The sequence below is a fragment of the Gopherus flavomarginatus genome, chromosome 1 (genome assembly GCF_025201925.1).
Source record: "Gopherus flavomarginatus isolate rGopFla2 chromosome 1, rGopFla2.mat.asm, whole genome shotgun sequence".
Taxonomy (NCBI): domain Eukaryota; kingdom Metazoa; phylum Chordata; order Testudines; family Testudinidae; genus Gopherus; species Gopherus flavomarginatus.
This window is the reverse complement of record NC_066617.1, coordinates 238,718,405-238,735,674: the sequence shown is the minus strand read 5'-3', so window position 1 is coordinate 238,735,674 and position 17,270 is coordinate 238,718,405. Positions and strand designations below refer to the sequence as shown.

The 17,270-nt window shown below is 41.3% G+C and overlaps 1 protein-coding gene across 8 annotated transcripts in view; it reads left to right on the top strand.

Annotated features, from left to right (window-relative positions):
- STS (steroid sulfatase) overlaps positions 1 to 17,270 on the top strand; it is a 192,460-nt gene that overhangs the window by 70,222 nt on the left and 104,968 nt on the right. For all 8 annotated transcript variants that reach the window (XM_050963843.1, XM_050963826.1, XM_050963836.1 and 5 more), the window contains one exon: positions 7,316 to 7,452. In XM_050963843.1, the coding sequence (XP_050819800.1) occupies positions 7,316 to 7,452 (137 nt within the window). The remainder of the gene's footprint in view (positions 1 to 7,315; positions 7,453 to 17,270) is intronic.

Here is a 17,270-nt window from a genome sequence, read left to right as displayed (position 1 = left end):
CACTGAATAGACACTGAATTTATGGCTTATTACAACAATATGTCACCCATTAACACCTGCTCAGCTTTTTCCCCCTCCTTTCCCCCCTATGACTGGAGAGGTGTTAACTGGCCACTTCACCTTGACTGGTCCCTTGAAATAAGTATAACTATTTATGCTAAACAATCTGTTCCACCTTTGTATTTAGCTGTGACACTTTGAGTACATTTTCCAGACCTGAAGAACTCTGTGTAAGTTTGAAAGCTTATCTTTCTCACCAACAGAAGTTGATTCAATAAACAATATTACCTCAGCCCACCCTGTCTCTGTAATGCTAAGTTCAGTGCAGTTATCACTTATGCCTAAGGATATGATTCTGTCATGGAGGTCACAGATTCTGTGACTTTCCAGGACCTCCAGGACTTCTTCTGGGGCAGGACTGGAGCAGCAGCCCCAGGGCTGAAGCAGCAGTTAGGTTTGGGTCAGTCACTGCTGCAGGAGCAGCAGCAGTGCTGGAGCAGTTGCCAACAGTCACTACTGGGCAGGGCCGGCTCTATAGTTTTCGCCGCCCCAAGCAGTGCACCGAATTGCTGCTGCGGAGGGTGGAGGCAGTCCGTGTGCCCTTAGGGCGGCAGGCGCGTTTCCGCGGTGGTGGCAATTTCGTGGCAGCTTCTATGTTTAACTGAAGCAGCCGCAGACAGCTAAACATAGAAGCTGGTGCCGAATTGCCCCCACCGTGGAAACGCGTCTGCCGCCCTAAGGGCACACGGACTGCCCCCACCCTCCGCAGCAGCAATTCAGCACGCTGCTTGGGGGGAAAAGAACAGAGACTGCCGCCCCTTGCAGATTGCTGCCCCAAGCACCAGCTTGGAATGCTGGTGCCTGGAGCCAGCCCTGCTGCTGGAGTTGCCGGAGCAGCAGCCTGCAGTCAGCCCCTGGGACTGCCAGAGCAGCGGTCCCTGGGGCTGCTGAGCAGCTGGCCGGTGGTCAGGAGCAGCGGTCTCCAGGCCACCGGAACAGTGGCCGGAGTTCAGCCCCAAGGCTGCTGGAGCAGCTAGGCAGTGGACTAGCTGCCGGAGAAGCAGTCCCCACAGCCAGCAGCTGTCCATTGGGTTTCCGGAGCAGCAGCCAGAATTCCATCCCGGGGCCGCTGGAGCAGCTAGGTGATGGGCTGACCACTGGAGCAGTAGTCCCCGGCCCTCTGGAGCAGCAACCCCCCTGGAGCTGGAGCTGGAGCTGGAGCAGCAGCAGGGCTGGAGCAACTGCTGGAGGTCAGCTCCCGGCAGTGCTCTGACTGTTAGTCCCCCCTCCCTCAGGGTATTTTTACTAAAAGTCAGGGACAGGTCATGGGTTTCTATGAATTTTTGTTTATTGCCCCTGACCTGTCCCTGACTTTTAGTAAAAAATAATCTTAACCTTACTTATGTCTCATCAGCACATTGTTTAGTAAATGGTCTGGTGCACAGGCAGTCCAAAATTTCAAAATGTCCGAGGTGTATTTTAAACTTCTTTGGAATTGGTAGGGTAAAAACACCTCCATGATCTTTCAGCATACCTCTCTCTACTAAACTCAGATGGGTGACTACCATTCATGGGAAAAAACAGTGAAATCAGACTTCTGGAAAAATTATATTTCCATAGATAAAATAGGCTCATAACTTAGAGCTATGGTGGTAATGCTACTTGAGCATTTTTCATGCAGATACAGATGAAGCCTCCTCTCTAATGTCATGGCTTGTATAATTATAATTCTCTGAAGTCTCTGGTGACAGCTAATAAACATATCATTAAAAGAAATTACCTTTTATCCTATTCTGTTCCAGTCACAATTTGGCATAGTCAAAACCCTGAAACACATTTATCTCTCATCCTCTTTAGCACAGCTGTGAGTTAGAGCTTTTTGATGTATCACCAAGGCATGCTGTACAGGACCCATTTTGTACCAAAAATTACTGTGTTCATAATTCTAGGATTTAAAAAACTCTGAAATCAGATGCTTTTCATGACTCCTAAAGAAATTAACCAGCTGATTAAGGCAAGACACTCATGTACTTGGATGTAGTTTATATATTGTATACATATGAATGTATCTATCTGTACAGTTTAAAAAAAACTGATGAATTAGTATCTCATTGATCACCACCTGCGTACTTTACTTGAATGTTTTCCCCTTCCTCTGCCCTATTTCTGTTTTGTTGCTTCAGAGTGTAAGTCGGGGTCAGCTACTTCTGGCACACAGCTCGCCAGGGTAAGCACCCTGGTGGGCCGGGCCAGTTTGTTTACTTGCCGCGTCGGCAGATTTGGCCGACCGCAGCTTCCACTGGCCGTGGTTCGCCATCCCAGGCCAATGGGGGCTGTGGGAAGTGGTGCGGGCCAAGGGATTGCTGGACACCCCCATTGGTCTGGGACGGTGAACAGTGGTCTGTGGGAGCTGCGATCGGCCGAACCTGCCAATGTGACAGGTAAACAAACTAGTCTTGTATTTGTACAGATTCTTACACTCTGTAGGTGCTGCTGGAAATAAATAAAATAAATAAATAAATAAAAGTAATAATAATTTAGGAGTCATTTTGTCAGCAAGCTAGTGACACAGTTTGCTAGTGAGCAGTTGTAACAAGCATTGGATCTGTATTTCTGTATTGGGTTCCATGTATGTTTGGCTTTTCAGTTATAAAAAACTGTGGGTCGATAAGGAATCTTAAATGTTCTTTTTGCCAGAAAGAATCATTCAAACATTTTCTTTTGTGGGGGGAAAGTCTGCATATATGCCCATAAACTACAAGGAAAGGAAACTACATGTATGAATACTGTATATCTTAAACATTTAAAGCTGATGGATATTAAACTGCAGATGTCAAAAACATGCTGGCAATGTGACTGCTTGGAAAAATCATTTAACATATGCAGAGATAACAAAGACACATCCCAGTTTAAAATATCTTCCTAGTCACAGCCAAGTTTCCCATTTTCTTATTCACACCACTTTTTTTTATAAGCCACTCCAAAATGGTCCACAATGCCCTTTTCTTGTCAGACTATTACAAGTGTGAGATGTTTAGCTTATTTTAAATCATATCTTTAAAAAATCAGAAAGATTTTTTTTATTTTTATTTTTAAGAAAACAACCAGGTTTTTAAGCACAAACAAAGTGTACAAGAAAAATGCATTTCTGACACAAGGACCCAATCTAAGGAGCTGATCCTACTTCCATGAAGTCAATGCAAGTTTTGCCATTTACTTCAAAAGGAGCAAGATTGAGATCTAAATGAAATTTGTACAATTGGTACAGCCAGAGAGTGGTAGTCCGATCTTGAAGTGAGTGCAATTAGCCTTAGCGAATAAGCATGGAAAGAATTCACTAATGAGATGAATTTTAAAGAGGTTTAAATGGGGAGAAGAACATTTGGTGAAAAAAGGGGAGAGGGAGTTCCAAGCAGAGAATTAGTTACTGCAAAATGTCAATTAGATTTGCACCCATAGATACAGATATACTATTACCTGTTTATGCTCAGAATATCTTGACATTCCTACCTATCAGATTGCTCTTCAGTCACTTATGTTTGTTGCCATAGGTATACATTGGGTCAGATTCTCCGCTGATGTAAATCATGCAGCTCTATCAAAATCAATGGAGTTATACCGATGTACACAAACTGAGGCTTCGGCCCAATGATGTTGAATATATGTAACTGTATGGCAAAATTTGGCCAGCAATATTTTTAATATGATGCATCAGCTGGAAAGTTTGTAGCTTGTCTTTCCGATTGCAGGTTGATTTGGAAGTCATTGTGAGGAAATAAAAATGGAGCCTGTGATGTCATATTTACATTAATTTGCCAGTTTTGAATAACACTCATGCCTACAAAGTGTGAGCCCCACTTGCTGCTCTACTACAGTGGCATCAGGCTAATACTGTTTGCCACACTGGACATATTTGTGGTGACAGTCAATGATGCTGATGCACAAAAAGAAGTAAAGAAAAGATGGGTAGGTTGCTTTCTGTTGCATTCACAAGGCAATAAATGGGAGAGGGAGAATTATGGAGCTGAATCTAATTTTTTACTAAGTGTAAAAGGGGGCTATAAAGTAGGGGTACAACTTAGACCCACATGAAGGCCTAGAGAAAACTAAAGAGACCTTAGTGTCAATAAGAATCGTGCCCTACAACGGAGAGAATAAAAGGTATATGTAGATGCTATTACAAATAGCTAAGTATAGATTTAAGAATGTCTAATGACATATTTAGATGGCGTTTCTTTACTGAATTGGAATGATTGCATGTTTCATGTCAACATAAAAATTTCTTGCTGTACTTTCAGCAAAGGAAACTTAAATATGTTGAAAGTGAAAGCTCTCTCTTAGCATGCATACAAGATAGCGGCAATACATTTTCAAACGAGATTTGACTGAAGTGCTCCAGTTAGTAAAATAGGAGTTAAATTGTTATTGTCAAATCTCCCTCCCACTACTAGCTGAGATGCCATCCATTTTCAAGGTGGCAGCAGAAGCAGTCAATATTCTCCTCACAGAGGCTTGGCATGAGATAAATGATTGTCTTTAACAGATCAAAGGATATTAACAGGGAAGACTCCTCTTCACCTGACAGACATCTGTCAGTCAGAGCTTGTCAATTTGAGCTGCAATCTGTAAGGAGGAAATTTTGTTAACCCAGTAACATACCTAAACCACTGCCCGCAGCTGGAATACCAAATATTATGTTTATTGCTGAAAGCAGCTAGAAGGGCTTTTCTGAAACCTTAGCTCAATTAACAGACCAAGATGGGAGTGGGGGAGTGAGTTACCACAAGGAGCAAATATGACCCTGTGCCCTCCTGACTTGAGCTTTTTCTGAAGCATGTTGTTTTGTGAGATGGAAAGTCTGGCAATAGTTAACTATTGCTAAGCGAGATAAAGCTGGTTACCTGATAGAAAGCTACACACTGCAGGCTGGAAAACTCCATACTTAATTTAGCTTCTGCTCAGCCACTGTTTTTTGTTGATAAAAAAGTTATGTAATACTAACAAATTGGATATAAAAAGAGAAAAAATCTGAGCATGATGGACACTTGGATATCTATCAAGTTCCACTGCAGGCAGAAGGTGGCCACTGGATGTCTGCAGTTATTCACTTGAGACCTCCTCAAGACCCTGGGTGAATATGAATCTGGGGTAATTTAGGGTGCTCTACTAACCTGTTGGACATGTGTACATGCTGGAGACTAAATAAAGTTGAGTACTTTTGTTTTCCTGCTTGCATCAACTATCTATCAGTCGGATGGCTGTGTCCCCATTGATTTATTTCCTGCCACAGCCTTGCAAAGAGTAAAGTTACCAAGAGCTTTACGTTCAGTGAAACCGTGGGTAACTAAACCAGTGAAATGATTTTGAGTATACCTCTTCATGAAAGTTAGATCTTTGTCATCATGGAATTTTTTTAATATTATTTATTTTACAACTGTCATCTCATGAAGATAAACACTAGTTACGGATGTGGTGGTGCTCACCTTTAACGGTACTGATGTAAATGTAGCTGTAGCAGTTCTGCTATGTTGTTAGAAAGCGACAGTTTGTATGCAATTTCAATTATCTCTAATACTAACAGTTGAAAATCTATTTTTTAAGTGATGGGAAGAATATATGAGAAATTGTGTTATTCCCAGTTTATGGTAACAGTCTTTATTTTTGTGACTTCTACTTTCCCAAATAATCTCCCAGGCACACGTCCTCAAAGGTATTTAGATGCCTAACACCTACTGAAATAATGTGAGTGAGGCACCTAAATACCTTTGAGTATCTGTGCCTAATTAGAGCTGAACAGATAAAAATCTAATATAAAATAAAGTATCTGCCTGGTAGAATTATTTAACTAAAGGACAAACCATATTTTATTAGAAATGTTGGGGAAAATTTAAAAACATTAAGATTGGATCTTGCCTACTATAGGTAGCCCTTAATGATTTGCCCATAGGTAGCCCTTAATGATTTTCCCATACAGAGCATAGATGAGACAATATCATAAACCTAAACAGCAAATAATTGATCTTGAAATGCAAGTTGAAATAGGTTTATAAATACACCAGAATAGTTTGTCTATTTGTTTTTCTTTAGAATGATATATAGGTATTATAGCAATTCCTTTCATCAATGGGCTTTTCACAGGTTTTACAGGCCCTTTAAGGCTGAAAAAGAGAACCTTCCTAGTTCAAAGGTTAAAAGTTTATTGCATTGTTTTCCTTACCTCATGTCCAAGTATGGCTTTCTGGCTCAGCACATTAATATTGTATTTTGGGGCGGGGGCGGGGCGGGGAGTGTTTTAACCACCAGAAGTTCAATAAGTACAAACAATATGGGATGGGGAAATGTACAGCAGAAAAAAACTGCTCTGACCTGTGTGTGCAAGGTGTCAGTCTAGACACACTGTACCCTAGCTGCTCATATGGTTCAGCTGAAATGTACAGTGCGTGGAGTATCATAACAATAAGCTCAACTAGTCATTATTAATACTCTGGGTAATGTCCCCCACACAAGGATTGTAATGCAAAAATCCATACTTATCTAAGCTTTCCCTTCACAGCCTTCTGGATTAAGACACATATATTGTCAGATCCCATGAAGAGCAAAATTGGAGCTCCGTTGTTGTTGTTGTTGTGGGAGTTAATTTTTTTCCTTTCTTTATTAGAGAATAATCCATTGAGGAAATTACTTGAAATGAATGAAGAGTGGATATTGTTACAAGAGAAAAATATTTTTTCTACCTCTCTATATATTATGCATAACTTTTGTAATAATATTGTGTTCGGTTCCCAGTGATAGCTATATATTTTTGATCCCTATTTCTCATGCTAATCCTGTTAGTTGTTAAATGTCCATATGTTGAGCTTGCCAAGAAGAAAGCTGGCTAAGCCTCTTGTTTGATTTGGGGATTGTATATCTTTTAAACTATGCATTGTTCTAGTGCTTCCTAGTGAGGTCAGAGAGAGCCTGAATTGGTAATAACGTGCAGAAAGAAAGGCAAGTGGCTGGGCACTTTTAGGACCTGATTCTGGAGAGTGGTTGTGCCAGTGTTTTTTAAAGAGGTATAACAACTAATCTAACAGAAGGGTTAACTTGTCTGCATTTCTTATCTTCAGTACAGTATGTATTAAGAGGGGCATTTCTAACACGAGATTCAGAATTGCTCTATAAATGATTTTGTTAGTCCTTCCCGTATATAATATTTCTTCTGTTCTATAGAACATGCATGTAGAAAAACTTCATTGTTAGAAATGTTGCTAAATTTTTATTGCTGTCCCAGTGACTTACTTTGGGGGGGGTTATTTTATTTTATTTATTTCAGGAATGCTGATACACCATTTCTTCTTTTTCTGTCCTACCTTCAAGTCCACACTGCTCTATATGCATCAAAGGATTTCAAAGGAAAGAGCAAACATGGTTTATATGGGGATGCTGTAGAGGAAATGGACTGGAGTGTAGGTATGTTGCACATTTATCTTAAATGAGTTTAAAAATTTTCACAGATGTTTCTTTAATTTTCATTAGAAATTTGTGACGATTCCACTGCATGCAAAATCTGCTCTGGTAAGGGGAAGACTAAACAATGTGTATTAATACTGATTCCTTAGATGCTGTGTCATGCTCAGATGCTATTAATACTGTAGGTCCCTTGGTGTCATTTGAAGTCAGTATAAATTCTGCATGCTGCAAGTCATCGGAGGGAAAGCTGAGTTAAGGAGACTTCATAGGGCTGTCATCAAAAAAACTAACGATAAAATAACTGCAAAGTCTTAATATGTACTGTTATTGTTAATTCTTAGTAAGCACAATATATAATGAGTAATTCTTCTGTATTGGTGAAATCAGTCAAGTAGGGTCCACTTCTCTGGGCACAATACAGCTAAAAGGCAAATAAGTCACCTCTCAAGGCACAGATCCTCTGATGTTGCAGAGAGCAGTAAGTTATCAAATCGTTCAATGGGCCTGCTTTATTTCTGGGCATTTTGGAATGACTCTCCATTTCTAGAGGTAATCACCTGTGAAAACAACTCACAGTTCATACTTGAAACAATCATGTGAAAGTAGAACAGTACTAAAAGTTAATGAACATCTTGCATTCTTGCTCCCTACCTACCCCAAGCCAATTCTGGTTTTAGTAAAGCCAAGTAAAAAATTACTTTCTTCACATAAGCAATATTTACTCATAGACTCAGACTTTAAGGTCAGAAGGGACCATTATGATCATCTAGTCTGACCTCCTGCACAACGCAGGCCACACAATCTCTCCCATCCACTCCTGTAGCAAACCCTTAGCCTATGTCTGAGTTATTGAAGTCCTCAGATTGTAGTTGGAAGACCTCAAGCTGCAGAGAATCCTCCAGCAAGTGACCCATGCCCAATGCTGCAGTGGAAGGTGAAAAACCTCCAGGACCTCTGCCAATCTGCCCTGGAGGAAAATTCCTTCCCGACCCCAAATATGGCTATCAGTTAAACCCTGAGCATGTGGGCAAGACTCACCAGCCAGCACCCAGGAAAGAATTCTCTGTAGTAACTCAGATCCCACCCCATCTAACATCCCATCACAGACCACTGGGCATACTTACCTGCTAATAATCAAATATCAATTGCCAAATGAATTGCCAAAATTAGGCTATCCCATCATACCATCCCCTCCATAAACTTATCAAGCTTAGTCTTAAAGCCAGATATGTCTTTTGCCCCCACTACTCCCCTTGGAAGGCTGTTCCAGAACTTCCCTCCTCTAATGGTTAGAAACCTTGGTCTAATTCTAAACTTCCTAGTGTCCAGTTTATATCCATTTGTTCTTGTGTCCACATTGGTACTAAGCTTAAATAATTCCTCTCCCTCCCTAATATTTATCCCTCTGATATTTATAAAGAACAATCATATCCCCCCTCAGCCTTCTTTTGGTTAGGCTAAACAAGCCAAGCTCTTTGAGTCTCCTTTCATTAGATTTTCCATTCCTTGGATCATCCTAGTAGCCCTTCTCTGTACCTGTTCCAGTTTGAATTCATCCTTCTTAAACATAGGAGACCAGAACTGCACACAGTACTCCAGATGAGGCCTCACTAGTGCCTTGTATAATGGTACTAACGCCTCCTTGTCTTTGCTGGAAATACCTCGCCTGATGCGTCCTAAAACTGCAGTAGCTTTTTTAACGGCCATATCACATTGGCGGCTCATAGTCATCCTACTAAATTACTATAAACAGACTTTCATCTCAATATTAGATGCATGCTTAATAATATGCTTTCAAACAATGTATTTTGATTGCAAGCATGTAGAGTTCAACTCCATACACATTTCTGTTCATCTTAGCAAGTAAAGGAGACTTGCACTGAAACTTCCTTATGCCCTCAACTTTCACTACTCCTCCTGGTGCTGTAGTAATCACTATGACTGAGTTGGTTGTTTACTTAGCATTATCTTAGCATTAGACTGCCATATGTTTGGTGAACATCCATGTTGTCATGCCCTCCAAGCCATTAGCATGTCTGGGACATCATGTCTTTTCCTCTACCTCTGCTTCCAGTTTGGGGTCTTCATACACAGTGGTAAGGATTAGGCAAATCTACTTCACTACTTGTTACTGCCATTCGTTACCTCAGCTTAACTTTGTTAACCTTTCGAGACAGTTTACAGTTGTGGCCCCTGAATATAAGCATCTAGTTGGAGACAAATGCAACAGACTAGCTATTCCTGAAGCACTAGTATTGTAGAGTTGTTTACAGATTGAGTGTCACTACTTCTATCCAAAGATACCACTGGACTCTCAGGGAATACTTTAAACATACCAAGCAACAAGTTTCAAGATCAAAAAGATATAGTTAAAACAATTTGGGAAATACCAGATAGCCAGGATCTGGCTTTATTCTCCTGGATGTTTTGATTCATATGTAGTCCATATTAAACAGAGATAGTTCCAGTCATGAGATAGTAAGCAATCTCTGTTCTTCCTCAGACTCCATTGCACTCTTTTCTTTTCTTTTCTTTTCTTTTCTTTTCTTTTCTTTTCTTCACAATATGTCATAAAAGGATGAGTAGCAGCAGAGCTACACACCCAGGGCCAGATCCTCAATTAGTGGAGCTCTGCCAGTTTATCCCAGCTGAGGATCTGGTCCCACAGTCTGGCTGTTTGGTGAGAGTGATTTGTTCTCAGGTTGCATATACAAATTAAAAAGGGAAATTTTAAGTTCTTATGGGTACATTCTCTTCCATAATTACAACTATAAAGAAAAGAACTGATGCTGGGATTTTCAAAGCAGCAAATTTCCCATAAAGGGAAGTTTGATCCTCTGTTGACCAAACATAAGTAACTAGCGACACAAGAAAAATAAAAATTGGGCACAGAAATGTCAACTTGACATGAAGGGTTGATTCACAAAAGGACTTAGGCACCTAACTGCCACTTTAGGTACCTAAATTGCAGAATAAGGCCCCACTAGGATTCTCAAAGCCCCCACTTAGGTACTACCAAACTCTATAGACTTCTAAACTCAGTTGACACTCAAATTTTTGCTGTAAAATTTCCCTAAGTGCCTATGTTTGTTCTGTTCATGCACACTGCAGTCCCATGCCAGTTATCCGGATGCCTAAGTCCCAGTGTGATGCATGAATTGGGGGAAGATAGGTGTTCCTCCACCTGACTTTGCCAGCAAGGCCCCATCTGGTAAGCATGCTCCGATCTCGCCTACTTGATCAGGCCCCTGTAAATGACATGCTTACACAAAACAGCCAGGGCGGAGGTGACCCTCCCTCATAACTTTTAGTTCAGTGGTTAGCGTACTAATGTGGGATGTGAAAGACTCATGGTTCAAGTTCCCACTTTGCTGGAGGGGTGAAGGAATCTGAACTGGGGTGTACGATCTCTCAGATGAGGGCCTGAATGGTAGGGCTATGAGATATTCCTAAGTGGGACTACCTCAGTCTCTTTTGTTGAAGCTCTTCCACCATGGATAAATCATTTAAGAAAAACTGAAGCAGAGGAATTGGATCCTGGGTTTCCTTTCTCCCAGGTGAGTTCTCTATCTACCATGCTGCAGAGTCATTCTCATGCTTGCTGCTCTCTCTCTGGTCCAATGACTCCTTCATTATTTGGCCACAGTGGAACAGCTTCAACGGGAAAAACTGAGGGAGCAACCCTTCTTCTCCCGTCAGAATATCTTATAGCCCAGTGGCTAGAGTACTCATCTGAGAGGTGTCATGTTCCAGTTCATATCCCTCTCTCTCCTCAGGGCTTGAGTATCCTAATCACTGGACTAAAAGTTGTCTCCCTCTCCATCATGTGCCTAACTTTCTTTGTGAATATAGCCCAAAATCTTTAAATTAAAAAGTAACGTAATTATAGCCAGGCAAATAAAAAGTATAAAAAACCACATTAGAGCACTTAACTTGAAATCGGTCACACCACCCTCAGCTAAATACTTGAGAAACATTTTGCTGCTAGTCTTAAACACAGTCATCCGTGAGCTGCTCAATGTGGGCAAATGTCACAGAAAATCTTTGTTGGTGGGTAATGAGAAAGTGTGAACAGCTGTACTGCGGTTGTGACTATCAGATTCCAGAGATTAAGAACTTGTGTCAAAAGCAGAAGCATGAATGAAAATTGTTACCTGATTTTTGAGCCCAGTAACTCAGGTCAAAAAGAAGGATTTCACTGTCATAAAGTACTTAAAGTAAGGAGAAGGCTTCTTAGTTGTGTCTCTCCGGACTGAGAATCTTCAATTAAGGAAAACTCTCCATTTTTTGAGACTTAATCACCTAACCAACTATTGAAATAAATAGAGAGTTTTCCTTCTTAATTTTATCAGGGGAGTTGACACAAAAGCAGGTGGATGAAATACTTTTTAAAAAAAGTCTTTTATGTTTGAATTGATGTTTTATTAATTGATGTTAAATTGATACTTGATGATTATGATTACAATCCGTGTCCCAAATACTAAGTACAAGCTCACAGGATAAGCTTTAGGATTCTGTATTTCTACTGCTCATGCATGTTTCATGTGTATATAACAGAATTTAGTGCTTAAAGAGTTCACAGTTTTAATGCTGCTTCATATGACATGCCTTGTGGGGTTATTTTCTGACTAGTTAACATTTTAAATTTGTTTCAATGTAAGATAAGTACCTTATTATTTATATTAATGATAGTTAATAGTTGTAGCAGGTGAAATAACCTCCCACTGTAAAAATGAAGGGGAGTGAATAGACTATAATCCCTTTTTCTTGCTGTTATTTGTTTTAAGTAACATAATAGTGGATTTAATGTGGAAGTCTGAGTGGATATGTGCTGAAATTATTTATGATAAAAATTAAACCACACTAAGGGTATGTCTACACTACGGGATTATTCCAATTTTACATAAACCAGTTTTGTGAAACAGATTGTATAAAGTCGAGTGCACGCGGCCACACTAAGCACATTAATTCGGTGGTGTGTGTCCATATACCGACGCTAACATCGATTTCCGGAGCATTGCACTGTGGTTAGCTATCCCGTAGCTATCCCATAGTTCCCGCAGTCTCTCCTGCCCATTGGAATTCTGGGTTGAGATCCCAATGCATGATGGTGCAAAAACAGTGTCGCGGGTGATTCTGGGTAATTGTCGTCACTCATTCCTTCCTCTGTGAAAGCAACAGCAGACAATCATTTCGCACCCTTTTTCCCTGGATTGCCCTGGCAGACGCCATAGCATGGCAACCATGGAGCCCGTTTTGCCTTTTGTCACTGTCACCGTATGTATACTGGTTGCCGCTGCAGAGGCGGTACTGCAGTGCTACACAGCAGCATTCATTTGCCATTACAAGGTAGCAGAGATAGTTACCAGTTGTTCTATACCGTCTGCTGTGCCATTGTAAATTGGCAATGAGACGACAGTTATCAGTCGTTCTGTACCGTCTGCTGCTGTACCTGGCTAGCCTTAGCTGAGGTCGGCCGGGGGCGCAAAGACAAAAATGGGAATGACTCCCCGAGTCAATCCCTCCTTTATGGTTTATCTAAAAATCGAGTCAGTCCTGCCTAGAATATGGGGCAAGTGTACTAGAGAATCAGTGTACCAGAGAACCAGAGAGCACAGCCGCTCCATGTCAGATCCCGCAGAAATGATGAGCTGCATGCTATTCATGGGGTGTGCCCCTGCAACAACCTCACCCATTGATTCCCTTCTCCCCCAACCTTTCTGGGGTACCGTGGCAGTGTCCCCTATTTGTGTGGTGAAGTAATAAAGAATGCAGGAATAAGAAACACTGACTTTTTAGTGAGATAAAATGAGGGGTAGGCAGCCTCCAGCTGCTATGATAGTCCAGGCAGTACAGAATCTTTTCTTTAGACATGAAGGGTGGGGGGGGCTCATGGAGCTCAGCCCCCAGTTGCTATGAGGAGGACAGTTACCAGCCGTTCTGTACCATCTACCGGGAATGACCGGGAGTCATTCCTATTTTTACCCAGGCGCCCCCGGCCGACCTCACCTGAGGCCAGCCAGGAGCACTTACGGGCTGATGATGACGATGGATAGCAGTCATATTGTACCGTCTGCCACTGGGGAGGGGAGGGGAGAGGATTCTGCTATTCATTGCCGCAGCACTGCGTCTAGCAGCAGCATGCAGTAGACATAGAGTGACATAAAAAAGTCAAGAAACAATTTTTTTCCCTTTTCTTTCATGGGGGGAAGGGGGTAAATTGACCTGAAACACCCTGGACAATGTGTTTGACCCTACAGGCATTGGGAGCTCAGCCAAAGAATGCAAATGCTTTTCGGAGACTGCGGGGACTGTGGGATAGCTGGAGTCCTCAGTATCCTCTCCTTCCCTCCCTCCCTCCCTCCATGAGCGTCCATTTGATTCTTTGGCTTTCCGTTACACTTGTCACACAGCACTGTGCTGTGGCCTCTGTCTATCATAGCCTGGAGATTTTTTCAAATGCTTTCTCATTTTGTCTTCTGTAACGGAGCTGTGATAGAACAGACTTGTCTCCCCATACGGCGATCAGATCCAGTATCTCCCGTACGGCCCATGCTGGAGCTCTTTTTGGATTTGGGACTGCATCGCCACCCGTGCTAATCAGAGCTCCATGCTGGGCAAACAGGAAATGAATTTCAAAAGGTCGCGGGGCTTTTCCTGTTTACCTGGCTAGTGCATCCGAGTTCGGATTGCTGTCCAGAGCAATCACAATGGTGCACTGTGGGATACCGCCCGGAGGCCAATACCGTCGATTTGCGGCCACACTAACCCTAATCCGATATGGTAATACCGATTTCAGCGCTACTCCTCTCGTTGGGGAGGAGTACAGAAACCAGTTTAAAGAGCTCTTTATATTGATATAAAGGGCCTCGTTGTGTGGACGGGTGCAGCGTTAAATCGATTTAACACTGCTAAAAACTGTTTAAATGCGTAGTGTAGACCAGGCCTAATATAATCACTACAAAGAATTCTGGAGCACCCTGTAGCCTTATGTTACAGCTGTGTGAAGACATACCTCTTCAGATCTCTCTCTTCTGTTCTCCTTACAGTACGGGGCGCTTCTAACAGAGAGCCCTTTATTCTTCTATAGAACAATCAGTGCTACATAGTTCACACGTGAGGAAGAGCTAGGAAATGCTGTCTATACTCTGGGACAAGCCAAACACCAATAAGGTGTGGCCATTACATTGAGTGTCTTTATTATTATAAAGAGAATTCCATGAACTTCCCAATAACATGAAAAACAGAATTTCTCCTCCCTCACCATATTCCTAAGCAGATGTTGTCAACAAGGTGTACTTATGATGCTCATTAAGAAAGCAGGGAATCTCCTTAATAGTGTGGATAGGTAGTGTAGAAGAGAAAATAAGTATGTCCTACCTACAGTCAGTTCACATTTAGAAATGAGGATTTGTGGCTGTGATAGGATTCAAATTTGGAAAAGCCCTTGGCTGACTACAGGTAGATACAAACAAGATACTTATATTACCCTGTGATGGTGACAAGTTGTGGACATGATTTTACTGTTTTGGACAGTACTGCCCTATTGAGCGATGTTGGTATTTTCTTGTTGTATACTAAGTAAATGGTGGTATGTAAGAAGTATGGGCAAAATTTGATAAAGGGGCATGTAGGAGAATCAAAAGTGTTTAATTATTTTGAGTGGCTAGTTTGAGACATCTGAAAATGAGTCTGAAAGTGCTGAGCTTCTACCCAACCTCCTTTCAGATGTATCTAGCTGAAAAACCAAAACTTAAGGCACTCAGAATGACTGGGGTGAAATCCTGGCCCCATTCATACCCATTTGAAAATCATAACAAATACTTTATGGTCTGACTACCCAATATCACCAGGTGTGTTACCAAAATTCAGAGCTCAAATGCCATGAACGTAATATGGAGAAACTTTGGACTTCAGAATCATACTTACTATAAAGACTTTATAGAGAATGAGTCCTAACACTGACCTTTCCTGCTGTATAAAGTCCAGAAAAGGAGTTTAAATGAAGCAGTTAAAAAGCATACTGCAAATGTTGCTCTTGTCCTTGGAAAAAGTAGTTTATAAAAATATGATTCCATTTTGTTTATTTTTACTAAGAAAGTGAGACATTTGAGATTGAAGAATAGTCTGACATCATTATTATTATCCTGTAAGTTTGATTCAGAGCTGAGCAAATAGTAAAGTGAACAATACCGTATTTTGGCTAATAAACCCAAGACAATGATTTCATAAATAAGCCCTTTGACTGGTTTGAGCATTGGCCTGCTAAACCCAGAGTTGTGAGTTCAGTCCTTGAGGGGGCCATTTTGGGAACTGGGGTTAAAAAAAAACTATCTGGGGATTTGTCCTGCTTTGAGCAGGGGGTTGGACTAGATGACCTCCTGAGGTCCCTTCCAATCCTATTTAGATATGTGACTATTTAGATATGGGACTTGTTAGGGCAAAATAGAGATGAACTAATATAAAAATATGGGTGTTATTTTCATGAATAAGGGTGCATTTTACTTTTTCAAAACTTCACAACATTCAAGAATATAGTCTCTTTTCTCATATATTTATAGGGGACAATTCACTTTGACCCCTGCATAATACAGGCCATAGAATTTGTTTCACTAAAACTTGCCTTTTCAAAATATATCCACTCTTGATTTGCAAACCTCAAGAGATGGATAATCCACCACTTCCCTTGTTAGTTTGTTCCAATGGTTAATAATCTTCCCTGTTTAAAAAATTGTGGTACAAAGTCTTGTGGCCTGTTGGATTTACCATTTATCCTAGATGTCCATCAGTGTCTAGAAATACTTTCTTCCACTTCCAGCTTGTTAGGAAACTTCTCCCCTTCTTTGCTGGTGAGGATCTGATCACAGTGGTTCATATATTTATCACTTCCAGACTGGATTACACACTGGGTCTGATCCTCAGCATAGCACCATTAACTTCAGTTGTCTTCAGACCAGCTGAGGATCTACTCCAAAGTATATGGGTCTGAAAGTGGAAGCAGTGGTGTCATAAACAGATGGTTAAGGGTTAACATCTCTTTTACCTGTAAAAGGTTAAGAAGCTCAGTGAACCTGGCTGACACCTGACCAGAGGACCAATGAGGGGACAAGATACTTCCAAATCTTGGTGGAGGGAAGTCTTTGTTTGTGCTGGGTTTTTTTGTTCATTGTTCGCTCTTGGGAAAAAGAGGGACCGGATGTGCAACCAGACTCTCCAAATCTTTCTAAATCATTCTTTCATGTTTCAAACTTGTAAGTAGCCAGGCAAGGCAGAATAGTCTTATGTTTGTTTTCTTTCAACTTGTGAATGCTTTTCCTTTTGCTGGAAGGATTTTTACCTCTGTTTGCTATAACTCTGAATCTCAGGCTAAGGGCAGGGGGAGTCCCTCTAGGCTATATGAAACTGAGTACCTTGTAAACATTTTCCATCCTGATTTTACGAGATAATTTTTACTTTTTCTTTCTTTAATTAAAAGCTTTCCTTTTTTAAGAACCTGATTGATTTTTTTCCCCTTGTTTTAAGACCCAAGGGGATTGGGTCTGAACTCACCAGGGATTGGTGGGGGGACGGTGGGGGGAAGGTTAATTCCTCTTTGTTTTAAGATCCAAGGAGTTTGGATCAGTGTAGCCTCTCAGGGTAACCCAGGGAGGGGAAAGTCTGGGGGGAAAAAAAAGCGGGGGGAGGCCAATTTCTCCTTGTGTTCAGATCCAAGGGGTTTGGGTCTTGGGTTCCCCAGGGAAGGTTTTGGGGGAACAGTAAGTGTGTCAAACACTGTATTTTTGGCTGGTGGCAGTGTACCAAATTTAAGCTGGTAATTT